The sequence below is a fragment of the Vombatus ursinus genome, unplaced genomic scaffold (genome assembly GCF_900497805.2).
Source record: "Vombatus ursinus unplaced genomic scaffold, bare-nosed wombat genome assembly UNPS02008546.1, whole genome shotgun sequence".
Taxonomy (NCBI): domain Eukaryota; kingdom Metazoa; phylum Chordata; class Mammalia; order Diprotodontia; family Vombatidae; genus Vombatus; species Vombatus ursinus.
The window spans coordinates 1-24,675 of NW_020948324.1; the positions used below are offsets into that span (position 1 = coordinate 1).

General features: G+C 45.8%; 1 protein-coding gene across 1 annotated transcript; it reads left to right on the forward strand.

The window, feature by feature from the left end:
* Nucleotides 1–1,209: 1,209 nt before the first annotated feature.
* LOC114034206 (tyrosine-protein kinase JAK1) lies at nucleotides 1,210–22,848 on the forward strand (the record flags this gene model as incomplete). Its single annotated transcript, XM_027849806.1, has 14 exons — nucleotides 1,210–1,316; nucleotides 6,468–6,608; nucleotides 6,980–7,067; nucleotides 8,600–8,727; nucleotides 9,764–9,899; nucleotides 12,491–12,642; nucleotides 13,385–13,535; nucleotides 13,700–13,794; nucleotides 14,806–14,998; nucleotides 16,357–16,481; nucleotides 18,048–18,220; nucleotides 19,131–19,248; nucleotides 20,188–20,298; nucleotides 21,042–22,848. Coding segments are annotated over 14 exons (1,814 nt in total), but the record flags the coding sequence as incomplete, so codon positions are not given.
* Nucleotides 22,849–24,675: the final 1,827 nt, after the last annotated feature.

Genomic DNA, 24,675 nt, shown 5'->3' on the forward strand with positions numbered 1-24,675 from the left:
TCCTTCCTTCCTTCCTTCCTTCCTTCCTTCCTTCCTTCCTTCCTTCCTTCCTTCCTCCCTCCTTCCTTCCTTCCTTCCTTCCTTCCTTCCTTCCTTCCTTCCTCCTTCCTTCCTTCCTTCTTCCTTCCTTCCTTCCTTCTTCCTTCCTTCCTTCCTTCCTTCCTTCTTTTCTTTCTTCCTTCCCAAAGTGGAAGAAGCTTCTTTAAGAGTGAGTGGATTCCTTTCTCTAGAGATCTCTTAAGCATGGGCTGAGGGTCCACTGGTAGAGGAGGGTAGAGAAGGAATTCTTGTTCAGGTACAAGTGATTCCAGATGGTTTCTGAGATCCCTTCCATTCCTGAGATTCTGGGAGCCTATGATCTCCTTGCAGACATTCCCTAGTGAGTGCCATCTGTATACTCACCCCTTTTGCTCCCTCATAGGACATGGTGTTTTGTTAAGCATTCAGCAGATCAATTCAAACATTTATTAAGCACCTGCTGTTTGTCAGGCACTGTGATAGATGCTGGAGATACAAGGACAAAGTTTAAACAAGTCCCTGCCCTCAGTGCTATTGCATTGTACTGGATGATAGAGCATTTATATGGAGAAGTTTTAGTCTTTCTTTTTATGATGAAATGTCATGTTTGCTGAGGATTGTTAAGTTCAAAATAGCATCTTGGTGGCTCCATGGACAGTTAATATGTATGCATATGTATGTTAGAATGTATTCATATACTCACATATAATATATTAATAGAAATATGAAATACAAATGTATATGTGTACGTGCATATATATGTAAATACACACACACTCTATTATCCACTAGAATGCAAGATCCCTGAGGGCAGGTACTGTTTTAACTTTGACCCTATTTTTTTTTTTTGGCTGGGCAATGGGGTTAAGTGACTTGACCAGGGTCACACAGCTAGTAAGTGTCAAGTGTCTGAGCCCGGATTTGAACTCAGGTCCTCCTGACTTCAGGGCTAGTGCTCTATCTACTGTGCCACCTAGCTGCCCCTAACCCTGTGTTTTTAGCACACATATGTGTGCATGTGTGTGTATCTCATCAATACCTCAAGAGCAAGGCCTCGGCCTTCTGTTTTCACTTTGTGTCCTTCGTGGTGCCTGCTTTGTCTTCTACACAATTAGCAGACTTCTTGGGTTCTTACAGAAGCTAGCAGTTGGCTCTTCAGTATAATGGATGTGTACCCTCCATCTTTTCCAGAAATTTCTAATCTGCTTGTGGCCACCAAGAAAGCCCAGGAATGCTTGCCAGTCTATACAATGAGCCAGCTGAGTTTCCATCGAATTCTCAAGGAAGACATCATTCAGGTGAGTTCATTGTGTTTCCGCCTGCCAGCACCTTTGGGATGAGGAGATCTTCCCTTGGGGATATTGTCGTGGGAGACTAAACAATAGGGCTTTATTTCCTGCTGAAAGGAAATCAGCTTTGGCCGGTCCCCTCCCAGCCTTAGAGGACCAGATGTCAATACCTTAAGTATCAAGGATCGTGAGATCATAGATTTAGACATAGAACAGACCTGAGAGCCGTCTTGTCCAACTCTCTCATTTTATTGATGAGGAAAATAAAGCCTGATTGACTTGCCTATGATCACAGAAGTATGAACACAAACAGGATTTGAACCCAATACCTATAACTCCAAATCTAGTGCATCTTTCTACTCATACTACCTCTCAAGCGTTGTCTCTTCATTATTGGCCATCTCCACCATTGACTTTCTGTCAGATTCAGTTTCCTCATCTATAAAACAGAAATGATAATATGTCTCCTACCTGTCTACATAGACAGATAAATTGATAAAGCATGTATTAATAGCTTACTGGTGCCAGGAATTACTCACAGGCTCATTACAAAGAAAGCTCTTTATAAAACAGTGAAGAGCTATTGACAGGGGAAGTCCCTTCCAACTCTAGATGTGAGACCCTAAGCTTGCCAGTTGAGTAGTCGTGGTGGTGTTGGCAGCAGAAGTAGCAATCTGGAAGAATACTCAGATGCAGTGGGGAGTTATCCTGGGTTACTTGAGGGACATTATTTATCTTTCTTAGGGAAAGAAAAAGTTAATTCTACATCTTATGGCTTTTGTTAACAAAGAATCTAAAAGATGGAAAAGACCTGGGTCAACATGAATTACTCAGGTTTAGGCTAAGGACCTTCCCTATCTGCCAACGTAAATCATGGGGTGATAGAGCTAGAAGAGGTCTTGAGAATCGTTTAGTTCAATCCCTTGTTATACAGATGAGGAAACTGAAGCCGGAGAGTGGATGTGATTGGTCAAAATCCCATAGTGAGTTAACGCTGAAGCCAGGACTAGACCTGAAGGTCTCCTGACTCTCACCTTCCATGCTGTACAACACAACTTTTCATGTTTGCAGCAGGGAGAAAGAATGGTGGATTTGGATCCTGGGGTGAAAGTCTACTTTTGCTACTTACTAGATGTGTGACTCTGGGCAAATCACTTGCCCTCCCTGGAGAGTAACAACTTAGCACACTTTCTCTCTGGGAACCTCAAACTTTCCATTGGCCTTTTGTGTTTCCTTTCCCTTCATGCTTCCTACAAACAATGTGCTTTGTCTCCCCTTCTCTCTGAAGCCTGGTCTCTAACTGTACCAGCCTCCTGACCTTTAGCTCCATAGCTGCCTCCGTCAGCTGTAGGGTACCCTCCCTGTCCCTTCTGGGACCACCATAGCAATAGGAGCCCCGCATAAAGCTGGTCTTTCTCTTTTGTTAACAAAATACATTATTCCCAAGTGCAATGAAGGTGGTGAATTACTGCTCAGAAGAGGTGTTTTAGTGAAGGTTAGATGACCACATGTTGAGTGTGGGGAGTTGTGCCTGAATGGATTGAGCTGGATGGGGTCTGTGATTCCGTGAAAACTTCTCTGGGAAGGAATTTGGGGACACAGCGGGCCTCCTACCCTTCCGTCTCGTACGTCTCAACGTCTCTAACTGGTAGGCGGTTGGGCCACAGAGAGAAGGGAAGATGGGTGACTGGGTTTGCTGAATTTCACCAAATAAACCCAGATAACTTAGCTTAGGAGAGAGAGAGAATGATCACTCAGTGAGTGCCTGGAAGCATATGGACATTCCGGGAAATCTGGAGGAAGCTTGGCATCCCAAGCCGTGACTTCTATGAATTAAACACATGATACTTACCCATTACTACGTGTAAGCAGTCCGCAGATCAAGTCAAATTCGATTTTATCTCCTGAAGTTTAGGGCCTGTCTTGTAACAAGGTCACGCAGGCCCCCCAGCTCCAAAGGTAGTGGAGAGACGGACGGACGTGGGTTTGCCGAGGCCTCGTTCATCTGCCAGAGAGAAGAGACTCAACACAGGGATAGAAGAGCCTGCCTGTGATTCTGAAAATCTTTCGTTTCCCACTGTTGTTCTTTTCTCTCCCATTCTTCCCCACATACTTAGAGGCCTGGAGTGAACAAGACCTGAATTCAAATCCTGCCTCAGATACTTGCTAGCTATGTGACCCTGGGCAAGTCACTTAACCTCTCTCTGCTTCAGCATCCTCATCTGTAAAATGGGGATAATAATACCACCTACCTCCCAAGGTTGTGGTGAAGATCTGATGAGATAACATTTGTAAAGCACTTAGCGCAGTGCCTGGCACATAGTAGGGGCTTAACGGATGCTAATTGACTATGACTAGCATGAGCCTGCCAATGGACTGTGTGTTGGCCAACTTGGGACAAGACCTCGTCTGATAGGGAGAGACTTGAACTGGTCGTCTACGAGGGATGAATTTTTCCACCACGGCGACCTTCACATCTTAAGTGGGTCACAATCAGTGTCAGTGAAAGGAGTATCCATCCTGATGAAGCGCGGGATCTTTGACACCCTGGAGTATTAGAGTGTCTCCTGTCTCCGTGCCTTTGCACGGACTGTGCCCCACGTCTGGAATATTCTACCTCCTCACATCTGCACCTTCCTTTCTCTGGCTTCCTTCAAGACTCAGCTCCAGTCCCACCTGCAGAAGGACGTCCCTCCATCTGCTAGTGCCTTTCTCTCTGAGATTCCATGTAATCTGTATAGATCTTGTGTGTGTCTATTTATATCCATATTGTCTACTCTGTCAGAATGTGAGCTCCTTGAGGGCAGGCAACCTTTTCAAACCTTTCTTTGTATCTCTAGTACTTCACACAATGAGAGCTTAATAATTGCTGGTTGGCCCTAAGTGACTGACTAGAAGTATCCCTCGCCCACCATGATGTTTAGTCATTGCTTGGTGAAGGAACTGTGATTTCAACATGAAAACTCCCTCAGTCAAGGCAGATTGCGGCCTGTCTATGAATTAGGAGATCATCAAAGCATAGAACTTAGGCTGGCAGGAACCCCAGAGACCATCCGGCTCATCCACATCCCCTGCCGACTTTCTCTTTTTCAGTAGATTAGGAAGCTGAGGCCCAGGGAAGTTCACACAGATAGTCAGTGGCAGAGACGTGAAAGCCGAGTCTTCTCACGCCAAAGCCAGCGCCCTTCTACCACGTCCTGAGGAGTTACTCTAGGGTCAGAGAATCAGGGGACACGCACCCAGGATCCCACAGCTGGTTAGTGCCAGAGCCCACCTACCTCTAATCCACTCAGCCATGCTGCCTCCTCCCTTAAAATTAGCCCCTCAGAAGGTGAATTCCCATTGAAAATGGGAGGCAGAGGACAGGCTAGGGAGCTGGCCTCGGAAGTAGGGAGACCTGGGTTCATGTTCTGCCTTCTGACCCCTACCGGCTGCTGAGCCTGGGCGCTTGCATTGGTGAAGGGAATCGACTCACTGAGACTTCCCAGTGAGTGAATAAAATCACAGGTCTGGATCCCCCCACCCAAAAAAAAGCAATAGAATGGAGTCACAGGAGCATGGTTATCATGCCAGAAGGAACGAGGACCTAGCTTCCTGCTTTTACAGACAGGGAGCCTGGAGGCCAGAGAAGTGAAGGGATCTGTCCAAGGTTACACGCATCGATCAGCAGCAAAGTAGGCTTCAAGTCCGGGTTCTCTGTCCGCACCCAGGCACTTGCAGCTCTCAGCTCGCCTGCTGCGCATCCTTGTGTCTCGGATGGATTCCTCTAGTGGTCTTGGGGATGGCCTGGGATTTTCAGGAATGTGAACACTGGAAAGTTTTCCCTGCATCCAAAGGGCCCTTTCAGTGGCAGTAATTGCATTGAACTCTCAATGGCATTTCTGGGATGCTGCAGGCATGTGACTGCCCATAAACCCCAGGCAAATCCTGCATAAATATGGCAGCTTTAATCAATAACCCTTGAAGGATGGCGTTGGGCAGGAGCCCTTCCTAAGAGCAGATGAGAAATGTCGGCTAATATCCAAATGAATCAGGTTGGGCAAAGAGCGATCCTTGTTTCCATCCGCTTGGAGCCTCCGTGGAGCTTTATCTCCTTCCAGAGGATCCGTTAACCAACAAAAATGTCTCAGTTGCCTGTTCTGGGCAAAGCCAAGAGGCGGTGGGGTGGGTGCAGTGGGTAGGGTTCCAGACTAGACTTTGATTCCTGCCTCTGACATTGAATAGCTGTGATTCTGTCCTGAAGATAAAGGTCGCATCCTTTGATGGGAGATGAGAGAGAGTAAATGGTTGGCTCCTGGTGGAGACAGATGGCGGGATTGTTAACTCCTCGCTTTCTCCAAGTATTGTTTAGCATCCCTGGAGTCTGAGGAGAGAAAACCAATGGTCAGGTGACCTAAGATTGGTAGGGTGTGGTGTGAGCCGTGGTAGGTGAAGGGGGACAAGAGAGCCGAGGCTAGCCCACAGGACACAGAAGGGCGGTGGAAGGGGAGGGGGACCTTCAAAGTCATCTAGTCCAATCCCTCTCATTTTACAGGTGAGGAAACCAAGGCCTCTGGAGTGAAGCAACTTGCCCACGGTCACACAGATAGTAAGCTTCAGAACAAGAGTTCAAATTCAACCTCAGGCATTTAGTAGCTGTGTGACCCTGGGCAAGTCACTTAACTTCTGTTCACCTCAGTTTCTTCAGCTTAAAAATGAGAAGAATAACCTAACTCACAGAATTGTTGTGGGGATCAAATGAGGTGATATTTGTAAAGTGCTTAGCACATGCCTGGCAGGTAGTGGGTGATATATAACTGCTTATTCCTTCCTCTTCTCCTCCCTAATCCGTGTTAATGGAATGGACAGAGTTAGGAAGCATTTCGTGAAGTAGGATTGAGTCAGAATTTTATTCCTTTGGGTCACTGGTCATTTCAAGGTACACAGAGTCATGGAGAGTGAGAGTGATGTGGCATTGCTCTCTTTGAGGATGGACATTTGTCCACGAGGTCTTTTCTCAAGGCACCATAGGGATTAGCAATGCTGAGGCCCCTTTGCCCCCATCGGGTTTTGTCGAGCCCTCCTGGCCGGCACCTCCTTCTCCTCCAGTCCTGTTCAGCCCAGCACCTCCAGCCTCTGTGATTACTGAGCTCCCTCCCTTGTTCCGTTGGTTTTGTTTAGGGAGAGCACATGGGACGAGGCACTCGGACCCAGATCTACTCAGGGACCCTGGACTACAGGGATGAGGAAGGCAGCTCCGATGAGAAAAAGATGAAAGTGATTCTCAAAGTCTTGGACCCCAGTCACAGGGACATTTCTCTGGTAAGTCCATCCTCCAAGGCTGCTCTCCCCCTCACTCGTCTTCCAGTCAGCTCTGGCCATCTGTAGCTGGCATGTCCTGTGGCCTTTGCCCTACAAGTGGGTTTAAAGGAGCATTGTGTCTCGGTGAGAATCTTCCAGCATGTCCTGAAACCAGGCCGTAGCCTCATCTTTGAACATGTGTGTGCATGTGCATGTATGTGCATATAGGTGTGTGCATGCATGTGTTCATGCTGGGGGTTGTCACGTGGAACATGCTTGGGGAGGAGGTTTCCAGTGTTTGTGACCTCAGCTCCTCCAGGGGGTTCCAAGGCTGGCGTTTTGATCGGTGTGATTCTGTCCTCCCCAACCCCAATTCTCAAATTTCCACGCAGGCTTTCTTCGAGGCCGCCAGCATGATGAGACAAGTCTCCCACAAGCACATCGTGTATCTCTACGGCGTCTGTGTCCGGGATGTGGAAAGTGAGTTTGCTTCTTTGGAGGGGCGCTCCAGCACCCAGAGCGTGTCTGTTCTGGTGTATTTACCAAATAGAAAAGGATGCCAGAGAGGTGAAATGGTGCAAACGTTCTCATGTACAGTGGATGTGCCCGTTGAGTTGACTTTTTCCCTTCTTATTTGTGCTTCGTTGTAAGAGATGATTCCTTGGTTAGGAGAAGGGAGGGGTAGATATTTGGAAGTGAAGGTTATGCAAAAAGAAAAAATATCAGCAAAAGACAATTTGATACATAGGAAAGAAGGGTGGATTTGAAATCCAAGGACCTGGGTTCAAATCCCACCATTGACCTTTAGTACCAGTTTAACCCAAGGAAAGTCATTTAACTTCCCTGAATTTGTTTCCTTTTCTGTAAAATGAGGTAACAGGTCGAAGGGCATCTGAAGTCTCTTGTAGTTATTGAGCTCTCATCCGTGTGTGTGTGTGTGTGTGAGTGAGAGAAAGAGAGAGAGACAGAGACAGAGAGAGAGAGAGAGAGACAGAGAGAGAGAGAGAGAGACAGAGAGACAGGGAGACAGGGAGAGGAGAGAGAGAAAGAAAGAGAAGGGGGGAGACAGAAAGAGAGAGCCAGAGAGAAAGAGACAGAGAGACAGGGAGAGAAGAGAGGCACAGAGAAGAAAGCAAGAGAGAACAGAGGAGGGCAAGAAGATATAAATAGAGAAAGAGAGAGGGGGAAGACTGAGACAGAGAACCTTCCTCTTGGGGCCGTATTTCCTCATCTGTAAAAATGAGGAAGTTGGAGTAGATGACTGCTGAAGTCCCTTCCTCCTCTAAATCTATGATTTTATGAAATATTCAAAGGTAAACAAAAGAAAGGTTGCTGAGACAAGCTCTCACATTCTGTCGTGTATCTGTGCTGCCCCCTCTCCTCCTCCTCCTCCTCCTCCTCCTTCCTCTCTCTGTCTCTGTCTCTCTGTCTGTCTGTCTGTCTCTGTCTCTGTGTCTCTCTCTCTGTGTTTCCACAGCTGTATCTATAACACCCCTACACTCTCCCCAGGAGTTATGGGAACGCAATTATTTATTGTTAATTTGCATAGGGAGAAACTGAGATACTGAATGTCTTAGGTTATGGGTACTTAATCATGAAACTGGGACTCTAGCACAGATGTCCAGTGAGAGTTTTTTCTGTCACCTTGTGTCCAGAGACGTGGTCTGTTTGCACAGTGGACAGCTGTTAAATTTGGGGCAGGAAGACGCGCATTCAAGTCCTCTCTCAATCACTTAACTAGTTTTGTGACCCTGAGCTAGTCACTTAACTCTGTGAAGCAACTTTAAGTGCTTCATCTGTGAAATGGAAGCAGTCATGGTGTAAATCGCAGCGTACTTCCCTTCCAGGGTTGTTGTGATGTTGAAATGAGACAATGTCCATTAAGCTGTAGAGAAATGTTAGCTGCTCTTGGTCTTCTGAGAAGGAGTGATTGGCTTGGGGGAGGGGGAGGGATTGGCCTAGGTGAACGGGTGGGATCTGAACAGCCATGCCCTGTCTTTCTGTGCCCTCAGACATCATGGTAGAGGAATTTATGGAGTTTGGGCCCCTGGACCTCTTCATGCATCGGAAAAGTGAACTCCTCACCACACCGTGGAAATTCAAGGTTGCCAAACAGCTGGCCAGTGCTCTGAGTTACTTGGTAAGACCAAACCCTGATTAGCTTCACCCCGGGCTGGCTTCCTCAGCGTTCAGCAGCCAGCAGCCCTTATCCTTGTCATCTCTCTCCATGGCGGGAATGGTCAGGAGGAGAGAGTGGCCAGGAGGATGTAGGGAGAAACCTCAGTGGGGGGTCCAGAACTGGACCTTGGCATTTGAGTGTCAGGTATAGAGCTAAGTAGGGGAAGGGGATAGGGTGGGATTGCGGAAGTCAGTCATGTCAACCTTGGGAAGGAGATAAAGGGAGAAAAGAATGGGTATGCTGCCACTGAGAAGTCAAGAAGGGTGAGCGTGGTTTGTGCGTGTTTCCCTCTGGGATGCACACTTCTGGTCCAGGAGATGTGAGTAATTTCACACTCAAGTAGCTGAAGAGAAATGGAGAACAGAAACGTGATGGGCCAGAAGAAGGGACTCAGGAATGCGTGTAGGAGCCTGGGCTTCATAGTCTAACCGGCCATTTCCTGTGTCCTTGGGAAGATTCCTTCACCTCTCTCATCTTCAGCTTTTATGAAAACCTGACTTGGGAGTTCGTTGGTTTAGAGAGTTCTCAGCAAGGAATTTCTTTCTGCCTATTCTGATTGGCACCTTCTCCACAGCTCAACTGTAGCGACTGAAACGTTGCTCCTTTCTGGGCCTCAGTTTCCTATTTAGTGAAAAGAAGAGGTTGGATTAGATGGCTTCTGGGTCCTTTCCAGCCTTGAGTCTTTGATCTCTTAATCCTTCTGGTCTAAGGTGACGTGACCTATCTGTGGTCAAACATCCAGCATTTGTCCGAGGCAAGACTTGACCCCAAGCCCCCTTGACTCCATGTTCTGCTCTCGATCGACTACGTCACCCCTAATGCTTAGCAATTCTCCACTGTCTGGGGGAGAATACCAACAACAGCTGAGTTTGCAGAGTCAAGCCAGAATGTCTCCAAGACTTCCTGGAGACTTTCTGTCCCGGGGAGATGAAAACAGCCTTCATTGTTTGCCCCGGGGTTGGCCTGCTCACCGTGGGGGGTCTCTCTTCTTTTATAGGAGGACAAAGATTTGGTCCATGGGAATGTGTGCGCTAAAAATGTCCTCTTGGCCAGAGAGGGCCTGGATGGTGAGTGCAGCCCCTTTATCAAGCTCAGCGATCCTGGGATCCCCATCACCGTGCTCTCTCGACAGGGTATGTCTGCCTGGCACTGGCTCAGCTTTCTGCTCGGGGTGGGGGTGGGGATTGGTGGGGGTGGGGGTGGGGGATGGCTCACAAAAAAAGCCATATCAACACTTTCTCCTGGAATAGCGTCTTTGCTGTGTTCATTTTGAAAGTCACTGTAGCTTCTCTTATCTGCTGTCTCACTGGTCTCCCACTTCCTCTTACAACATCATTGGGTTTAAAGAGAGCCAGCAGATGTGTCCTTTCAATGAATACAAAGTGGCTTGTCAGAGGCCCTCATGAAGTGCCCAGAAGCCCAGGAAATGGTGCAGTCAGAGGCTTGAGGTGGTGGTTGTGGTTGGGAGACAGTGAGGACAGGCTGACTTGTCCCGTTTAGACGCCCCTGATGCCCTATTGCCTCAGAAGAGAGCAAAACTGAGGTGAAAACCTACACAGAATGAGGCTGGGGAATGGGTCAGGTCCCAGCCATGTTTTCAACTAATTCAGTCCAATAAATTGAATTTGAATTATTTGTCTACATATGTATATAATATATTTAAATCATTTGAATTCAATTCAGTTTGAATCATTTGTATATACATATATTAATTTGAATTCAATTAATTTAATTAGAATTATTTGTATACATATGTTTGAATTCAATTAATTCAATTCAATTTGAATTATTTGTATACATATATTAATTTGAATTTAATTCCATTTGAATTATTTGTAAACATATATTAATTTGAATTCAATTCCATTAATTCAATTCAATTTAATGAGCAGTGTTGAAGTACTTACTATGTAGTAAGGATTGTTCTGCTAGATGCTGGGGCTCCAAATACAACGAGTGAAACAATAGCTTTGTTCAAGGCGCTCCTATTCAGAGGGCTGCGTTGGGAGGGGGGGGTTACAAAGATAAATATGGCAAGATTATAACCTGGCAGGGGGATATCTCACACACACACACACACACAGACACACACATGGATATGCACACGCACACATACACACACAGACACACACATGGATACACACACACACACACACACACACACATACACGGACCATTATTATAGCATTAAATAGAACAAAGGAAGGGCGTAGAGGTGAACTACTATATGAGCTTTCTGCATCACTATAGATGGTTGCCATCTTTATGTCTTAGATGTCTGAGCCCATGAGTACAGATGTACTTGTCAAAGGTGAGTTTCCAGATGTCAAGGCAGGGAAGTTCTGGTCTCTTTGTAGAGTGGATTGCCTTTGGCACCAAGATTACCTGGTTCAAAGATTGCCAACCAATGGATAAACTTATTTATGAAATGGTACATTTCCCTACCTTTCCCCAGCCCTTCTCTCCCTATATTTCTCTACCCTTTATCACTTCCTTCCTCTACTTCTCACCTCCAAGTAGAGATTCAAGATGTCTAGATGGAGTTAGTAAAGACTGGAAGATCTGGGTTCAAATTGTAGCTCCATCATTTAACTAAAAGTGTGGACCTCAACAAATCATTAGCCTCAATTTCCTTATCTGTAGAATGAGGATAAGAAAACTTGCCATCATCTACCTCATGGGGGGCAGCATGGTGTTGGGGATGAAGGTAGAGCTTGGAGTCAGAAATACTTGGGATCAATACTTGCCAAGGTCACATGTTGGCTGTGTGAGCCCATACAAGTGACTTCACCTCTCAAAGGCCCCAGACAAGACTCTTAAGATTGTAAGTCACCAAGGAGGTACCAGCTTCCGTTGGAACTCCCCAACAAAATCACAGATGTGGGCAAAAAAAACACAAAACCCAAAGAAATCTACCTCGTTCACAAGGCTTCTACAAGGATTCAGTGGGAGAGGGGCAGCTAGGTGGTGCAGTGGATAGAACACCGGCCCTGAAGTCAGGAGGACCTGAGTTCAAATCCGGCCTCAAACCAAATACTTGACACTTACTAGATATGTGACCCTGGGCAAGTCACTTAATCCCAATTGCCTGAAAAAAAAAGATGAAGGGCTGGACTCGATGACTTTGAGGATTCTAGGATACTCTGGATAATGCAGGGGATGACACTCTGTGATCTCAAAGCACAATAGAAACATGAGCTGTTATTTTTGGAATGCTTGGCTGGCTGAGCCAGTGAGGTCATCCTACTGCCCCTCTCTTTAGAAGAGGAAGGACACTTCAGTGTGGGCTTGAGAGCAGGAGAGATTTCAAGATGTGTATTGAGTTTCACTCAGAGGCTGCTATTGGTTGGGGAAGAAGAAGGAGAAGGAGGAGCATCAGGAAGAGAAGAAGATGAAGATGAAAAAGATGAAGAAGATGATGACAAAGACGAAGATGAAGACGACAAAGATAAAGAGTATGACAAAGACAAAGAAGGTGAACACAAAGAAGAAGATGATGAAGAAGACAAAGACGACGAAGATGACGAAGAGGGAGGACAACGACGACGGCTTGGGAGGTAGTTACTATCAGGTTTCCAGACGCCGGGTCACACAGCCAGTGAACCGGAGGCAGGGTTGGAACGTGGCTTTTGCGGACGTCCCAAGTCAGTTTCAGGTGTTCGTTTCAGAAACTAGAATTTCAGTGTTGTGTTTGGGGGCAATCTTTTTGTTTTTCTTTCGACAGAGTGTGTGGAACGGATCCCCTGGATTGCACCAGAATGCGTGGATGACTCCAAGAACCTGAGCGTGGCTGCTGATAAATGGAGCTTTGGCACAACCCTCTGGGAGATCTGCTACAACGGAGAAATCCCCTTGAAAGATAAGACGCTAGCAGAGGTAAATAGATGGATGAAGCATTATTATGCACCAGGCACCATTCTAAGGGAGATGGATGCAAATCCAAGCAAGCTTGCCGACAATATAAGCTTATTGACAGTCAGTCAATAAGCATTTATTATATGCTTACTGTGTGCCAGTCATGTTCTTGTTCTAGAGGAGTTTCAGTTCTAAGGAGAGAAGAAAGTGTGTCAAAGAAAGCCGGAAGGGTGTGTCTGTGTGGGTGTGTGTAATTGTCTAGGAAGTGAGGTGGAGGCCTGGATCTGGGTAAGATACAGCAAACGTTCATCCACGACACCCTGGGTGATTCCAGGGCTGAATTCCAAGTTCCCCCTAGAAGGGAGCTGGGATGATGAATGGAAAGCAGGTGGTGGTATGGCTTCGAGATGCCTCCCCCTGTTTTCAATGCTTCCCCATCCCAAAGCTGCTTGTGAGGTTCGAGGGAAAGGATTTGGTCAACAAGCATTTGTGCCAAATGTTACGCTAAGTGCTGGGATACAAAGAAGGGCAAACACCAGCCCTGCCGTCAAAGAGCCCAGCTTCTAATGGTAGAGAATGCTCCCACCACACACAGGATCCATATGGGTAAATGGGAAGTCCTCTCCAAGGGAAGGCGCTAGCATCAAGAGGAACAAATGAATGAAGGAAACCTTCTGTCCCAAGAGAATGTGGGTAAGTGCTTCCCTTGGATCTCTGCTGCCTCTGACGCCTCACTCGTGGCCCTCATGGTTGTTTCTTCCAGAAAGAGCGGTTTTATGAAGGGCGAGTTATGCCGGTCACCCCCTCGTGCAGGGAGCTAGCTGACCTGATGACGCAGTGCATGAACTACGACTCTAGTCAGAGACCCTTCTTCCGCGCCATCATGAGAGACATCAATAAACTAGAAGAACAGAGTAAGTCCTTCTTTGCTGTGACGGTGCTAAGCAGGCCACCAGGAAGCTGGCCATGGGCGTGTTAGCTCCCGTGAGCGTATGTGGCCCGGAGTCCTTGTTAAAGCATGTGTCCAAATTGGAAAACAAAGATTAAAAGCAAAGCCTTTCCTTTTATACTTTTCTAGACCCGGATATTCTTTCAGAGAAACAACCAATGGCTGAGGTAGATCCCACCCATTTTGAAAAGCGGTTCTTGAAGAGGATCCGTGACTTGGGAGAGGTAAATGCACAGCAGAAAAGGAACGCCTTCTGTTGGACGGCATTTCTCATGCTCTGGGCACGCCCTCCTCCTTCAGTATTTGGGACTCAGAGTCACCATGGGAGGTGGGCAGAGTAGGTGTGTAAGTGACTCCCCTCTACCCAGCTGGCAGACGGTGACATCAAGAAGGATACCCAGAGCTCTTTGCACCGTCCTGAGGTACTTCTCCAAAAGGTCCTACTGGCCAATGAATCCTGTGCTGTGACCTGTGAACCCTGGTATCTCCTTAGAGACGGCAGCTAGTGGATGCAGCGTTGGAACGGAGTCAGGAAGAGTGGAGTTCTTATCTTGCCTCAGACATCTTCTAGCTGTGTGACCCTGGGCAAGTCACTTAATACAGTGCAGGAGCTGGACTCTTGGTGGAGGCGGTTTCAGCATTTATTTGGCGCTTACCATTTTAACCGCGTGCCCGGCACTGTGCTCAGTGCTTTATGATTATTATCTCATTTGAGCCTCACAATAACCCTGGGAGGGAGGTGTTCTTATTATTCCCATTTTACAGATGAAAAAATTGAGGCAGTCAGGGGTTAAGTGACTTGCCCAGGTTTACACAGTTAGGAAGTGTCTAAGACTGGATTTGAACTCACGTCTTCCTGATTCAGGTGTTCTATGCCACTGTTTCTGACAGGGTACTGAAACTGAACGCTGAAGGAAGTCAGAGATTCTAGAATAGAAGTGGAAGTGGAGAGGGAGTGCATTCCAGGCATGGGGACGTCCCACGCAAAGGCGTGGAGATGGGGGATGGGATCTTGTGGATGAGGAACAGCAAATAAGCTTGAACCTGAACCTGCCCTCTGCCCTCTCCCTCTCTGCCTTTTTCCTTTCTTTCCCCTCTCTTCCTGCTTTCCCCCTCTCCCTCTTCTTTCTTTCTCCCCCTCTCCCTCTTCTCTCCCTCTTCCTCTCCACCCTCCCCCTCTTCCCTCTCCCCTTCTCTCCCTCCTCCCCTCCCCCTCTCTGTGTCTCATCACCCAGGGCCACTTTGGGAAAGTTGAACTCTGCAGGTATGACCCTGAGGGGGACAACACCGGAGAGCAGGTTGCGGTCAAGTCTCTGAAGCCAGAGAGTGGGGGAAACCAGATAGCGGACCTGAAGAAGGAGATCGAAATCTTGAAGAACCTTTATCATGAAAACATTGTGAAATACAAAGGGATTTGTACAGAGGACGGTATGAGAGGCTTTCCTGGAGGGGCAGGGCAGGGGTGGGGCTGACTCAGGCTGACATCAGGGCTAGATGTTGGGATGGGGGGGTTAGGGGGAAAGGAAGCTGAGCCTCGTATTTTGAACAGGACAAAAAGCCACGCCAGGTGCCTGCCTGCTGGCCTGCTGGTCCATCTGGCCTCTCTCCCCGCATAGGGCCCAAGCCTTGTACAGAGCAGCGTTCAGCACAGAGTCTGGAGCACTCTGGAATGGCGCCCAATGCCCTCCTACCCAGCAGGCTTCCCTTCAGCACCCAATCCTTTCAGCTTCTTCCCCTAAGCAAGGGAAGAGTCCTGGGCACTTTTGGATTTTTTAATAACCTCACGTATCCGCTGGTAGTGCTTGGCCGAGAGCAACCACATTGAATGGTCTGCAAGTCAGTGTTTGCCCTACTTTTCTTACTCTTGGTTTGAGATACGTCAGTGCATTAGTCAGTCAGTAAATAAGCATTTATTAAGCACCTACTGTATGCTAGGAACTTCACTAAATGCTGAGGACACAAGGAAAGGCAAAAGACACTGAAAGAACTCACTTTCTACTGGAGGGGAAACCATGCAAACCATCTGGTAAAGTCCCCTTAATAAAAGGATTTGTTCTGTAAAACTTGGACTCAGTCAAAAGGCCGCATCCAAGGACCTAGAAGGCCACACCCAAGGACCTAGAGGGCCACATGTGGCCTGTAGGCCACTGGTATAGACAAACTATAAACAGGATAAATTGGAAATAACCAAGAGAGGAAAGCTTTTAGCCTTGGATTTCTCATTGTCCTCATGTGGTCATTCATTCATTCAAAACACATATAGTCAGCACCCATCCACGTGAATTGCTTTTCACTTGGGGCCAGGTGGAGGTGTGATACAAAGACAATGCCACCATTTCTGGCTAAGACCAGTTCTCTTATTTGATTCTCATTGGGACCCTGTGAGGTAAGGGCTGTCACTATGCTCACTTTATAGATGAGGAAACTGAGGCTCCCGGGTTAAAAAGTTTACCTTGGGTAAAAGGGTCAGTAAAATGTCTGAGAGGAGATTTGATCTCAGGCCTTCCTGGCTTCCACTAGAACAAAATAGCTCCTTCAAGTACCCAGGAGACACAGGACCTACCTTCCAGTGGCGTACAGTTATCTGAGGGCTATGGACTGTATTCGTAACTGGTAACGTGTCTTCAGAATTAATCATCTAAAGAAGAATTTACTTCTAACCCAGTCATGTGGGCTCCTTTTTTCATGGCTTATTTTGAAGCCAGCAGGAAAATGAGTTAATTAAAAAGCAGCAATTTACCACCTTAGATTCTTATGTTTTTCCTTTTTTTTTTTTTTTTAAACAGGAGGAAATAGGATTAAACTTATTATGGAGTTCCTGCCTTCTGGGAGCCTGAAGGAATATCTTCCTAGGAATAAAAACAAAATCAACCTCAAACAGCAGCTGAAGTACGCGGTTCAGATTTGCAAGGTAAGGAAGGTGGCCTATCATTGGATGCCCCGAGAATGGCAGGGCCGGTGTCCTGTTTCCTGGAATGTTGTTCAATCACTTTTCAGTCATGTCTGACTCTTCATGACTCCACTTGGGGTTTTCTTGGCAGAGATACTAGAGTGGTTTGCCATTTCCTTCTCTAGCTCATTTGACAGATGAGGAAACTGAGGCAAACAGGGTGAAGTGACATGCCCAGGGTCACACAGCTAGTAAATGTCTGAGGCTGGATTTGAACTCAAGTCTTCCTGACTCCAAGCCTGGTGCTCTGTGCAATATAGCGCCCCCTAGTAGTCTTTGTTTCCGGGGAAGGTTTTGGTTTGTCAGTTTTTCACCATGCTGATTTGGTGTTTTATTTTTACAAGATTATGGGATTTTGGATTCAGAACCAGAAAGGACCTTAGGTTAGCTGGTCTAACGTCCTCATTTTCCATGAGAAAAATGAGCCTCCAAGAGGGTAGGTGACCTGTCAAAGGTCATACAGTTTATAGTTAGTTTATAAGCACTTACTATGCGCCAGGTAGTGCGCTAAGCACTTTACAAATGCCATTTCACTTGGTCATCCAGACAACCCTGGGATGTAGGTGCTGTCCGTGTAGCAAACAGGTCACTAGGTGGCGCCATAGTGCAGAGCGCTGGTCCTAGAGTTGGGAAGATTCCTCTTCCTTAGTTCAAATCTGGCCTCACTTACTTGCTGTGTGACCCTAGGCAAGTCACTTAACTCTGTTTGCCTCGGTCTCCTCATCTGTAAAATGAGCTGGAGAAGGAAATGTCAAACCACTCCAGGATCTCTGCCAAGAAATCCCCAAATAGGGTCACAGAGTGTTGGACACGACTGAAAACCATTCAACAACAACAAAAAAATTTAAATCTACACATGTATGTTTTTCTAAGTCAGTCTGTGGCTTGCAGGGATCCCTCTGTATGGTTTAGTGGCCCTGGCCTGGAGGATCAGAAATTGCTGGTCTGGGGCCCGCCCCAACATGGGGGTTCTGGGCAGAATTCACCAATGGGAGAAGGGCCCACAGGGCAGTGAGGAAACAGCTGAGACGGGTGACAGTCCAGAGTAGCAGTTGGGATTTGAACCCAGGGCCACCATAGGGAAGGGGGTCATCATGGACTAGTGGATACAGTACTGACCTTTCTTAGGAAAGGAAGCCCTGCACAGATGAAAGGGCAGCTAAAGAATTTGGCGTGTTCACGTCCTCTTAATGACATGCGGCTTCATCAGTGTAGGGAATTACTAGGGTGAAATGCCTTCCCCTGATGCAGAATCATGACTCCTCTCTAAACTGTAGTCTGAGAGAGTTGCCTGGGATCCTGAAAAGTTAAATGATGTCCAGGATCGCACAGCTGAGAAGTGTCAGAAGCGGGATTCGAACACAGGTCTTCCTGACTCCACATCTGCCCTGTGTCTGCCAGGACCTGCTACCCCTCTGAAGTCATTGCTGGGTTAAAAAAAATGAAGAAAAACAACCCTTCAGGCTGTGCAGGTGGTCCTTTTGGGTGAATGTGGCATGGGAGCCTCACGCTCTTTTGCTTCCTCAGGGGATGGACTATCTGGGGTCCTGCCAGTATGTCCACCGAGATTTGGCAGCGAGAAATGTCCTTGTTGAAAACGAGCACCGTGTGAAGATCGGAGATTTTGGCTTAACGAAGGCCATTGAAACAGACAAGGAGTACTACACAGTGAAGGACGATCGGGACAGTCCTGTCTTCTGGTAAGGAACAGAGCCAAATACCAATAACACATAGCATCGTTTGAGCCTTGCCGCACTCTGATGGGGCTGGGGCTAACATGCCCCCATTTCATAGATGAGAATACTCCTCTTTGTCCTATGGAGGTGATGTGGGGTCGTCAAAGACCACTGAGCCCAACATCCTGCTGATGGGGAAAGGTTTAGGTCAATAAGAGCCATTTCATGAGCCCAAAGGGATCTCAGAGGTTATCTGGCACATCTTCCCCCTTTACAGATGGGGAAACTGAGGCCCATGGAAACCAAGTGACTTGCCCAAGGTCCTTTTTCATCCATTGTTTTAGGAATAGCCTGGCTGTTTGGAAAGGCTCCTCAGCCTAAGATTAGTCAGAGGAACTCATCAAACCATTTGGGTAGAGCTGGCTTCAGTCAGGAAAGCCTGGGTTCACGCACTGCCTCTGATACATGACGTCTGTATGACCCTGGCAAGTCTGACCCTGTCAGTGCCCCAGCCAGCCAGACTTTATATTCCAGAACTGTCACAGATCTGCCTTGGTAAAGGGATTTTCCTTGTCCTACACTTAAGAAATCTTCCCCCACAGAAAAAAAGTGGTTGTGCCCAGTGCGAGGAGTATCTCAGGCATCAGGGAAATGCGAATCCTGAAAGCAGCAGGGTCCTGTCACTCACCTCTGTACTTTTAAAGGCTAAAACAGCACTTTCCTCACTACTCCCAAGGAGGTGAAGAGTGCAGATACTGTTATCTGTGAGTTACTGATGAGGAGACAGAGGGTCAGAGAGGCGAACCCCAGAGACAAGTCTCTAGACTCACCTCCAGTATTCCCGCTAACCCTGGTCTGTTTCACTTGTGATCAATGAAGTCTGTCAATTTCTCACTCCAAGAAATCCCATGATTCATATTGTCTTTCCTTCTAGGTATGCCCCAGAGTGTTTAGTCCAGTGCAAATTTTATATCGCCTCTGATGTCTGGTCATTTGGGGTCACGTTACATGAACTCCTCACCTACTGCGATTCAGAATCCAGTCCCATGGCGGTAATTTTTATTCTTGCCTTTCCCCCCAAAGCTCACACGAATAAAAGGCGCTGCTCTCATCACCCAGATCCTCCACTCCTGACTAATTTCCCGAGTCTTTTAAAATGGGATTATTATAACACAGAAACTCCACTCAGGTGGAAAGAGAAAATTAATTTTTTTCCGTTTGAGTTGGTTCATTCAACAAATAAATATTGAATACTTGTGCTACGTGTTTTGAGCTACATATTACAGAATAGTAATAATCTAGTCCTGGTCCTCAAGGAGGTGGGAAAATAAGAACAGTAATAATAATAGCTGGTATTTATCTAGTGCTTTCAGGTTTACATATGTTATCTCATTTAATCTTCACGAAAAAAGCAGGTGCTCTTATTTGTCTCTGCTTTACAGATAGGGAAACTGAGGCTGAGAGAGTTTCAGTGACTTGCCTAAGGTCACCCAGCTAGAGAGTGCATGAGGCTGGACTTGAGCTCAGGTCTTCCTGACCAGACGGCTTTTAAATGCCAAAGAAGAGGCAGAGAAAGTCAGGGTCCTGAGATCAGGGGAAGGTGTAATCACTGTAGCCTGGAAGGGTCAGAGAGGCTTCATAGTACACATGGGAGATGTGAACCAGGATAGTATTTAAGTCATTATTATTAGTAGTACTATTATCATTATTATTAGTATCAGTAAGCAGTAGTAGTAATAGCAGCAGCAGCAGTAATAGTAAAGGAGTAAGAGAAAAAAAAAGTGAAAAGGGAGGATTTCACCAGACTGGTGAAGGCCCTGAATGTCCAGCCAAAGAAAGTGGACATTTTCCTATAGGTAAAGGAAAGAGTAAAGCCAACTTTACTGCTTATCCTTAAACCAAACAAATTAGAAATTGAGAGCGTGAGAACGAGGTGAAATTGTTAAGTAACAGCCAGGGTCAAATACTTTCAATGGTTTTGTTTTGTCCAGATGTTCTTAAAGATGATCGGCCCGACTCAAGGACAGATGACTGTCACAAGGCTTGTGCGTGCATTAAAGGACGGAAAACGTTTACAGTGCCCACCTAACTGCCCAGAAGAGGTATTCATGGGACATTCTATTGTAATACACCAAGATGACCACTGGGTCACATGGGGATCCTGGGTGGACGGGAAGTAGATGATGAGAGGGAGGATATTCCTTTAAAGAGACTTTTCAGATGCTGAGACATGAGGGAAAAAAATCATTCCACATCTTAAGCCAGATCTCCTACTCTACATTATGTGTCCCTCTGCCTTTATTTATGTTTTGCCATCTCTAAGCCCACTGAGGCAGCTAGAACCTTGAGACTGAATGTGGTGTGACTGAGTATATTACCTTTTCTGTATTCAATAGAGCCTTCAAATTTTAAGATTAGATTCAAAACTATAATTTCAAAATGTCATAAGAGGTAATTTTGGCCATAATTGAGCAGCAGGAATTGGGGGAAGGATGTAAATGAAGCATGAATGGTCTGTAAATTAATTTCCAATCTGGAATTGGATCAATCAACTCCAGGCTTGTTGTTGTATCTATGACCCTAGACTTCCTTCCCGAACTGGATTACAGAAAGAACTGGTAGCTTTTTGAGTTGGTGTGGACAATGGGTGAACCGATAAGCTTACTGAACTTTGCAAACTGCATCCAGTTCAGTTGTATCTTTCTGCCAAATACTCTAATCTCACTTTAAATGATCTGTTTTTTGACTCATAACTTTCATTTTTTGTAATCCGTTTTAAAAAGCAAACCCAACCCAAGCCAGCCTAACACCAGCATTGTTACTATTGCTATTTTTTCTTTTACAGGTTTACCAACTAATGAAGAAATGCTGGGAGTACCAACCAAACAACCGAACGTCCTTTCAGAACCTCATCTGTGGATTTGAAGCACTTATAAAATAAGATCCCATCGATCAAACATTGTTTGAAGTGCCTGTTGTGTGAAAGGCACTCCTCTAAGTGTTGGAGCATAAGCATCCCCCCAAAAACATTCTTTTGTTTGTGTTGCCCAACAGTTGGTGGCCTGCCCTCTGTAGAAGTCAAGTCCCTAAGCTCAGTTGGGGGGTGAGGAGGGCTCTTTTTGTTTTTTTCAAATTTAAAACATTTGTATTCTCCCCAGATTTGGTCATTCATTCATAAACTATTTATTGAGTGCCTGCTGTGCACAGAGGAGCTTAATATCTTCAGGTGGTTCTTTATAGGCGATGATCATGGAATGGTGAGATATAAGAGACCCACGTTTTAAGCACTCCTCTTGTTGGAAGATGTCTACCACCAGCCGCTGCAGCTAGTGGCTTTCGTTTCACTGGGCTTACTGGTAGCTGGTGGTTTAGTAACACTCACATGCCTTCTCGCAAGAATGGTATTTCCAGCAACAAGAAATGTGGCCCAAATCCTCTCTCAAATTATTTGCTTTCACTGCTGGTGATGAGTTATGTTATGAAACTGAGTCCATTTTCCTGACTTGTCAAATTGAGGCAAGGGCTGTAGGCTTATCAAGTTACCTTTCATTGTACATACAAACTTTCAGTATCTATACAAATGGACCAAACCTTCTGTCAAATGCCATTCACGTACTGCCCTTTGAAAATGAAGAGAATTCGACTTGAGCTCTTTTCTCTCACAACTCATCTTCTTGGATCCCTGGTGACCATCTGCAAAAAGACTGGCTGGGCAAAGGGATGCAGCCTGTGCCCGTTGGACAGAGCCTCTTTCTGTCTGAATCTGAACTGACTTGGGAATTGAATGGGTGGCGTTGACCTTGTTATCAACATGTCCTAATCAGCTGAATTAGAGGAGACCCAGTGCCACTCAATAGGTTTTCTTTTCATTCTTTTTTAAAAGTAAAAATGCAAATGCATCTCTTTAATGTTCAACCTTTGCTACAAAAAAGGAATTATTCCCAAAGATTTTGACACTTCAGAGGTCAAGCAGGTTTTATAAAACCACAAGTCTGTGGTTTTATATGTTGGATGGAAACATTTAGACACACCATATAAATTGTATTACACTTTTGGGCGTTTCTGTACTTGACATGGAAAGGCAAAATGCCTTCATGTAATGAGCATAGGCACTGAGCTCGTTATCATTAGGGGGAGTCTCTCGATACTGACCACATCCCCATCGTGTGCAGCATGGAACAGGGATGCCAAGACCAGGTAGCAGGTTGCTCCCTGCTTGGAAGCTAGCACCAGCTAAAAGGTGCCAACTTGGGGGATTGCTTGGGGATAGTTCACTAGCCAGTGAAAACGATGAGGTCGCCAATCCAACGTGAACAGGAATGGTTTTAAGGAATGTCTGTCTGAAGAATCATTCAAAACTCCATAGTACTAGTGTGCCATTGCTTTTCACCTTCTTATCTGGAAAATGCTTTTGGGAAAGATTCGGGGCTGGCAGTAATGAGAGACAGACAGACAGACGGAGAGACGGGCTGTTCAAACTGATATAGTGAGCTAAGGACTTCATTTTATACCCTTGCCCACATCAATGTGTTTGTCTTATGCAGGTAGTGGAATGTTCCCAGCATTACCCACAATTGTACCTGTTTGGAACCTGTGTACAACCTATATGCACTTTGTTACTCTTTATACAAATAAATCTAATAAAGAATTGACATGCATATGTCTTTTTAATATTAAGAATTAGATGAACACAGAGCATTTTAGTTTGATTACATAGAAAAATAACTATAATACAGAATTTTCATGGTGTCCTCCCCCCCCCCCAAATAATGGGCCTGGTTATTGATTATCGTCGTAACAAGCAATAGCAATAGCCCAGATGAAAAGGTCCCAGTAACCCCAACTCTTCATTTTAGGCCAAGGTTTTAATGCTCTCCACAAATAAACATTGATGGGTCTGTGCAACTGCTGGTTAACAGTCCTGATGCTGGAGTTTTCCTTCTCTGCTTTCCTGTTTGCCTATCTTGAGAAGGGCTACTGATCCCTGAAAACATTGAATGCAAGGCAGGAAGGAACACGGGAAAGGAAAACATGGGGCACAGATCAATGACAAGCCAGCTGTTGAATAATCACATTATATTGCTAAAGATGAGAGGCAGCATGGTGGGGTTGATAGCCAGGACACCTGGTGTTCAAGGCCCTTCCCCCCTCCCCCATCTCCACCCCTCTCCGTGCTGAGTGACCCTGGGCAGATCACGTGACCTGTAACAGATGCCCACGTGCCATCGTCACTGGCCGAGGAAATTTCTCCACTGGGAGTTCCCTTTATCAATGAAATCATGAGTCTAGTCCTAGCTTCATTTGATCAATCATTTGCAAGTTGAAGAATTCTTAGAAAGTGCTATGCAACTGCCCCATTTAATTTTCAAAATGTCTGATCAATCAACAAGCATTTATTAAGTGCCTACTGTGTGCAAGGCACTTGGCTACATGCTGGAATTAAACAGATGCGATTTAAGGAACAGAAAGAACAGGCAAGAAGTTAAGCAAATGAAAATTCTCTACAGAGTACAGAAAGTGTTATTAAGCATCAATACCATACGACATAATTAAAATAGGGCAGATTTCCATTGTATCTCAAACATAGCAAATCTTAAAAGGGGCTGAGGACACCTTTAATTCTATTTTGCACAAGCTTGGGATCCTTGAAGACCAGGGTCTGTTTGCTCAATGACAGCATTTGTATCTCACATATCCAGAAACTTTCTGGATTGCAGGGGCTTCCTGCCTCCTCTAGGCTTGGTGCCAGTACTGTCAGGTACTGTACCGGTTAGGGTTTATACTGAAGGTGGTACATTAAGGTTTAGACTCATGGGAGGGAAGGGGGAAACAAGGATTTATTAAGCACCTACTATGTGCCAGGCACTGTACTAAGCGCTTTACAAATATCTCATTTGATCTTCAAGATCAAAGAGGTCATAAATACTGGTACCACAGTAGGCTCCTTAAGAATAATAATAATAATAATAATAAACACTAGCATTTATATAGCGCTTCGGCGTTTGCAAAAGCGCTTACTTATCTCATTGGGTAATAGGAAGGAAGACACTGATCGCTTGACTGCTTTGGAAGAATGAAGGAGATGGCTTCCAAAATGACAGTGGGGCTAGTGACTGAATGACCTCATGCCTCAGCTCTCTGTCAGGAAGCTGAGTAAAGAAGCTTGGCCTCCCTGCCAGCTACATGTCTCTTGTGAATGAATACCAAGACTCTCAGGGGTAGGAGGTATGGACCAATTCAAATTCATGGACCTTTCAGAGGGCCAAAGGCCTTTCCCCAAAGTACCTAGAGCCTTTAAAACCAAGTCAAAGTTAGCTAGCTCCCTCTTGTGAGGACTCGATTACCCAAGCCAAAAGATGTGGTAACAAGATCATCAAAATCAGTTTTTTACAATTACAATGGAAAAAGAAAAGTAATTGTAGCCTATTTAGTTGCTTCTCGCTGTTTCACACATGTAAGTAAAAAAGAAGTGATTTTTA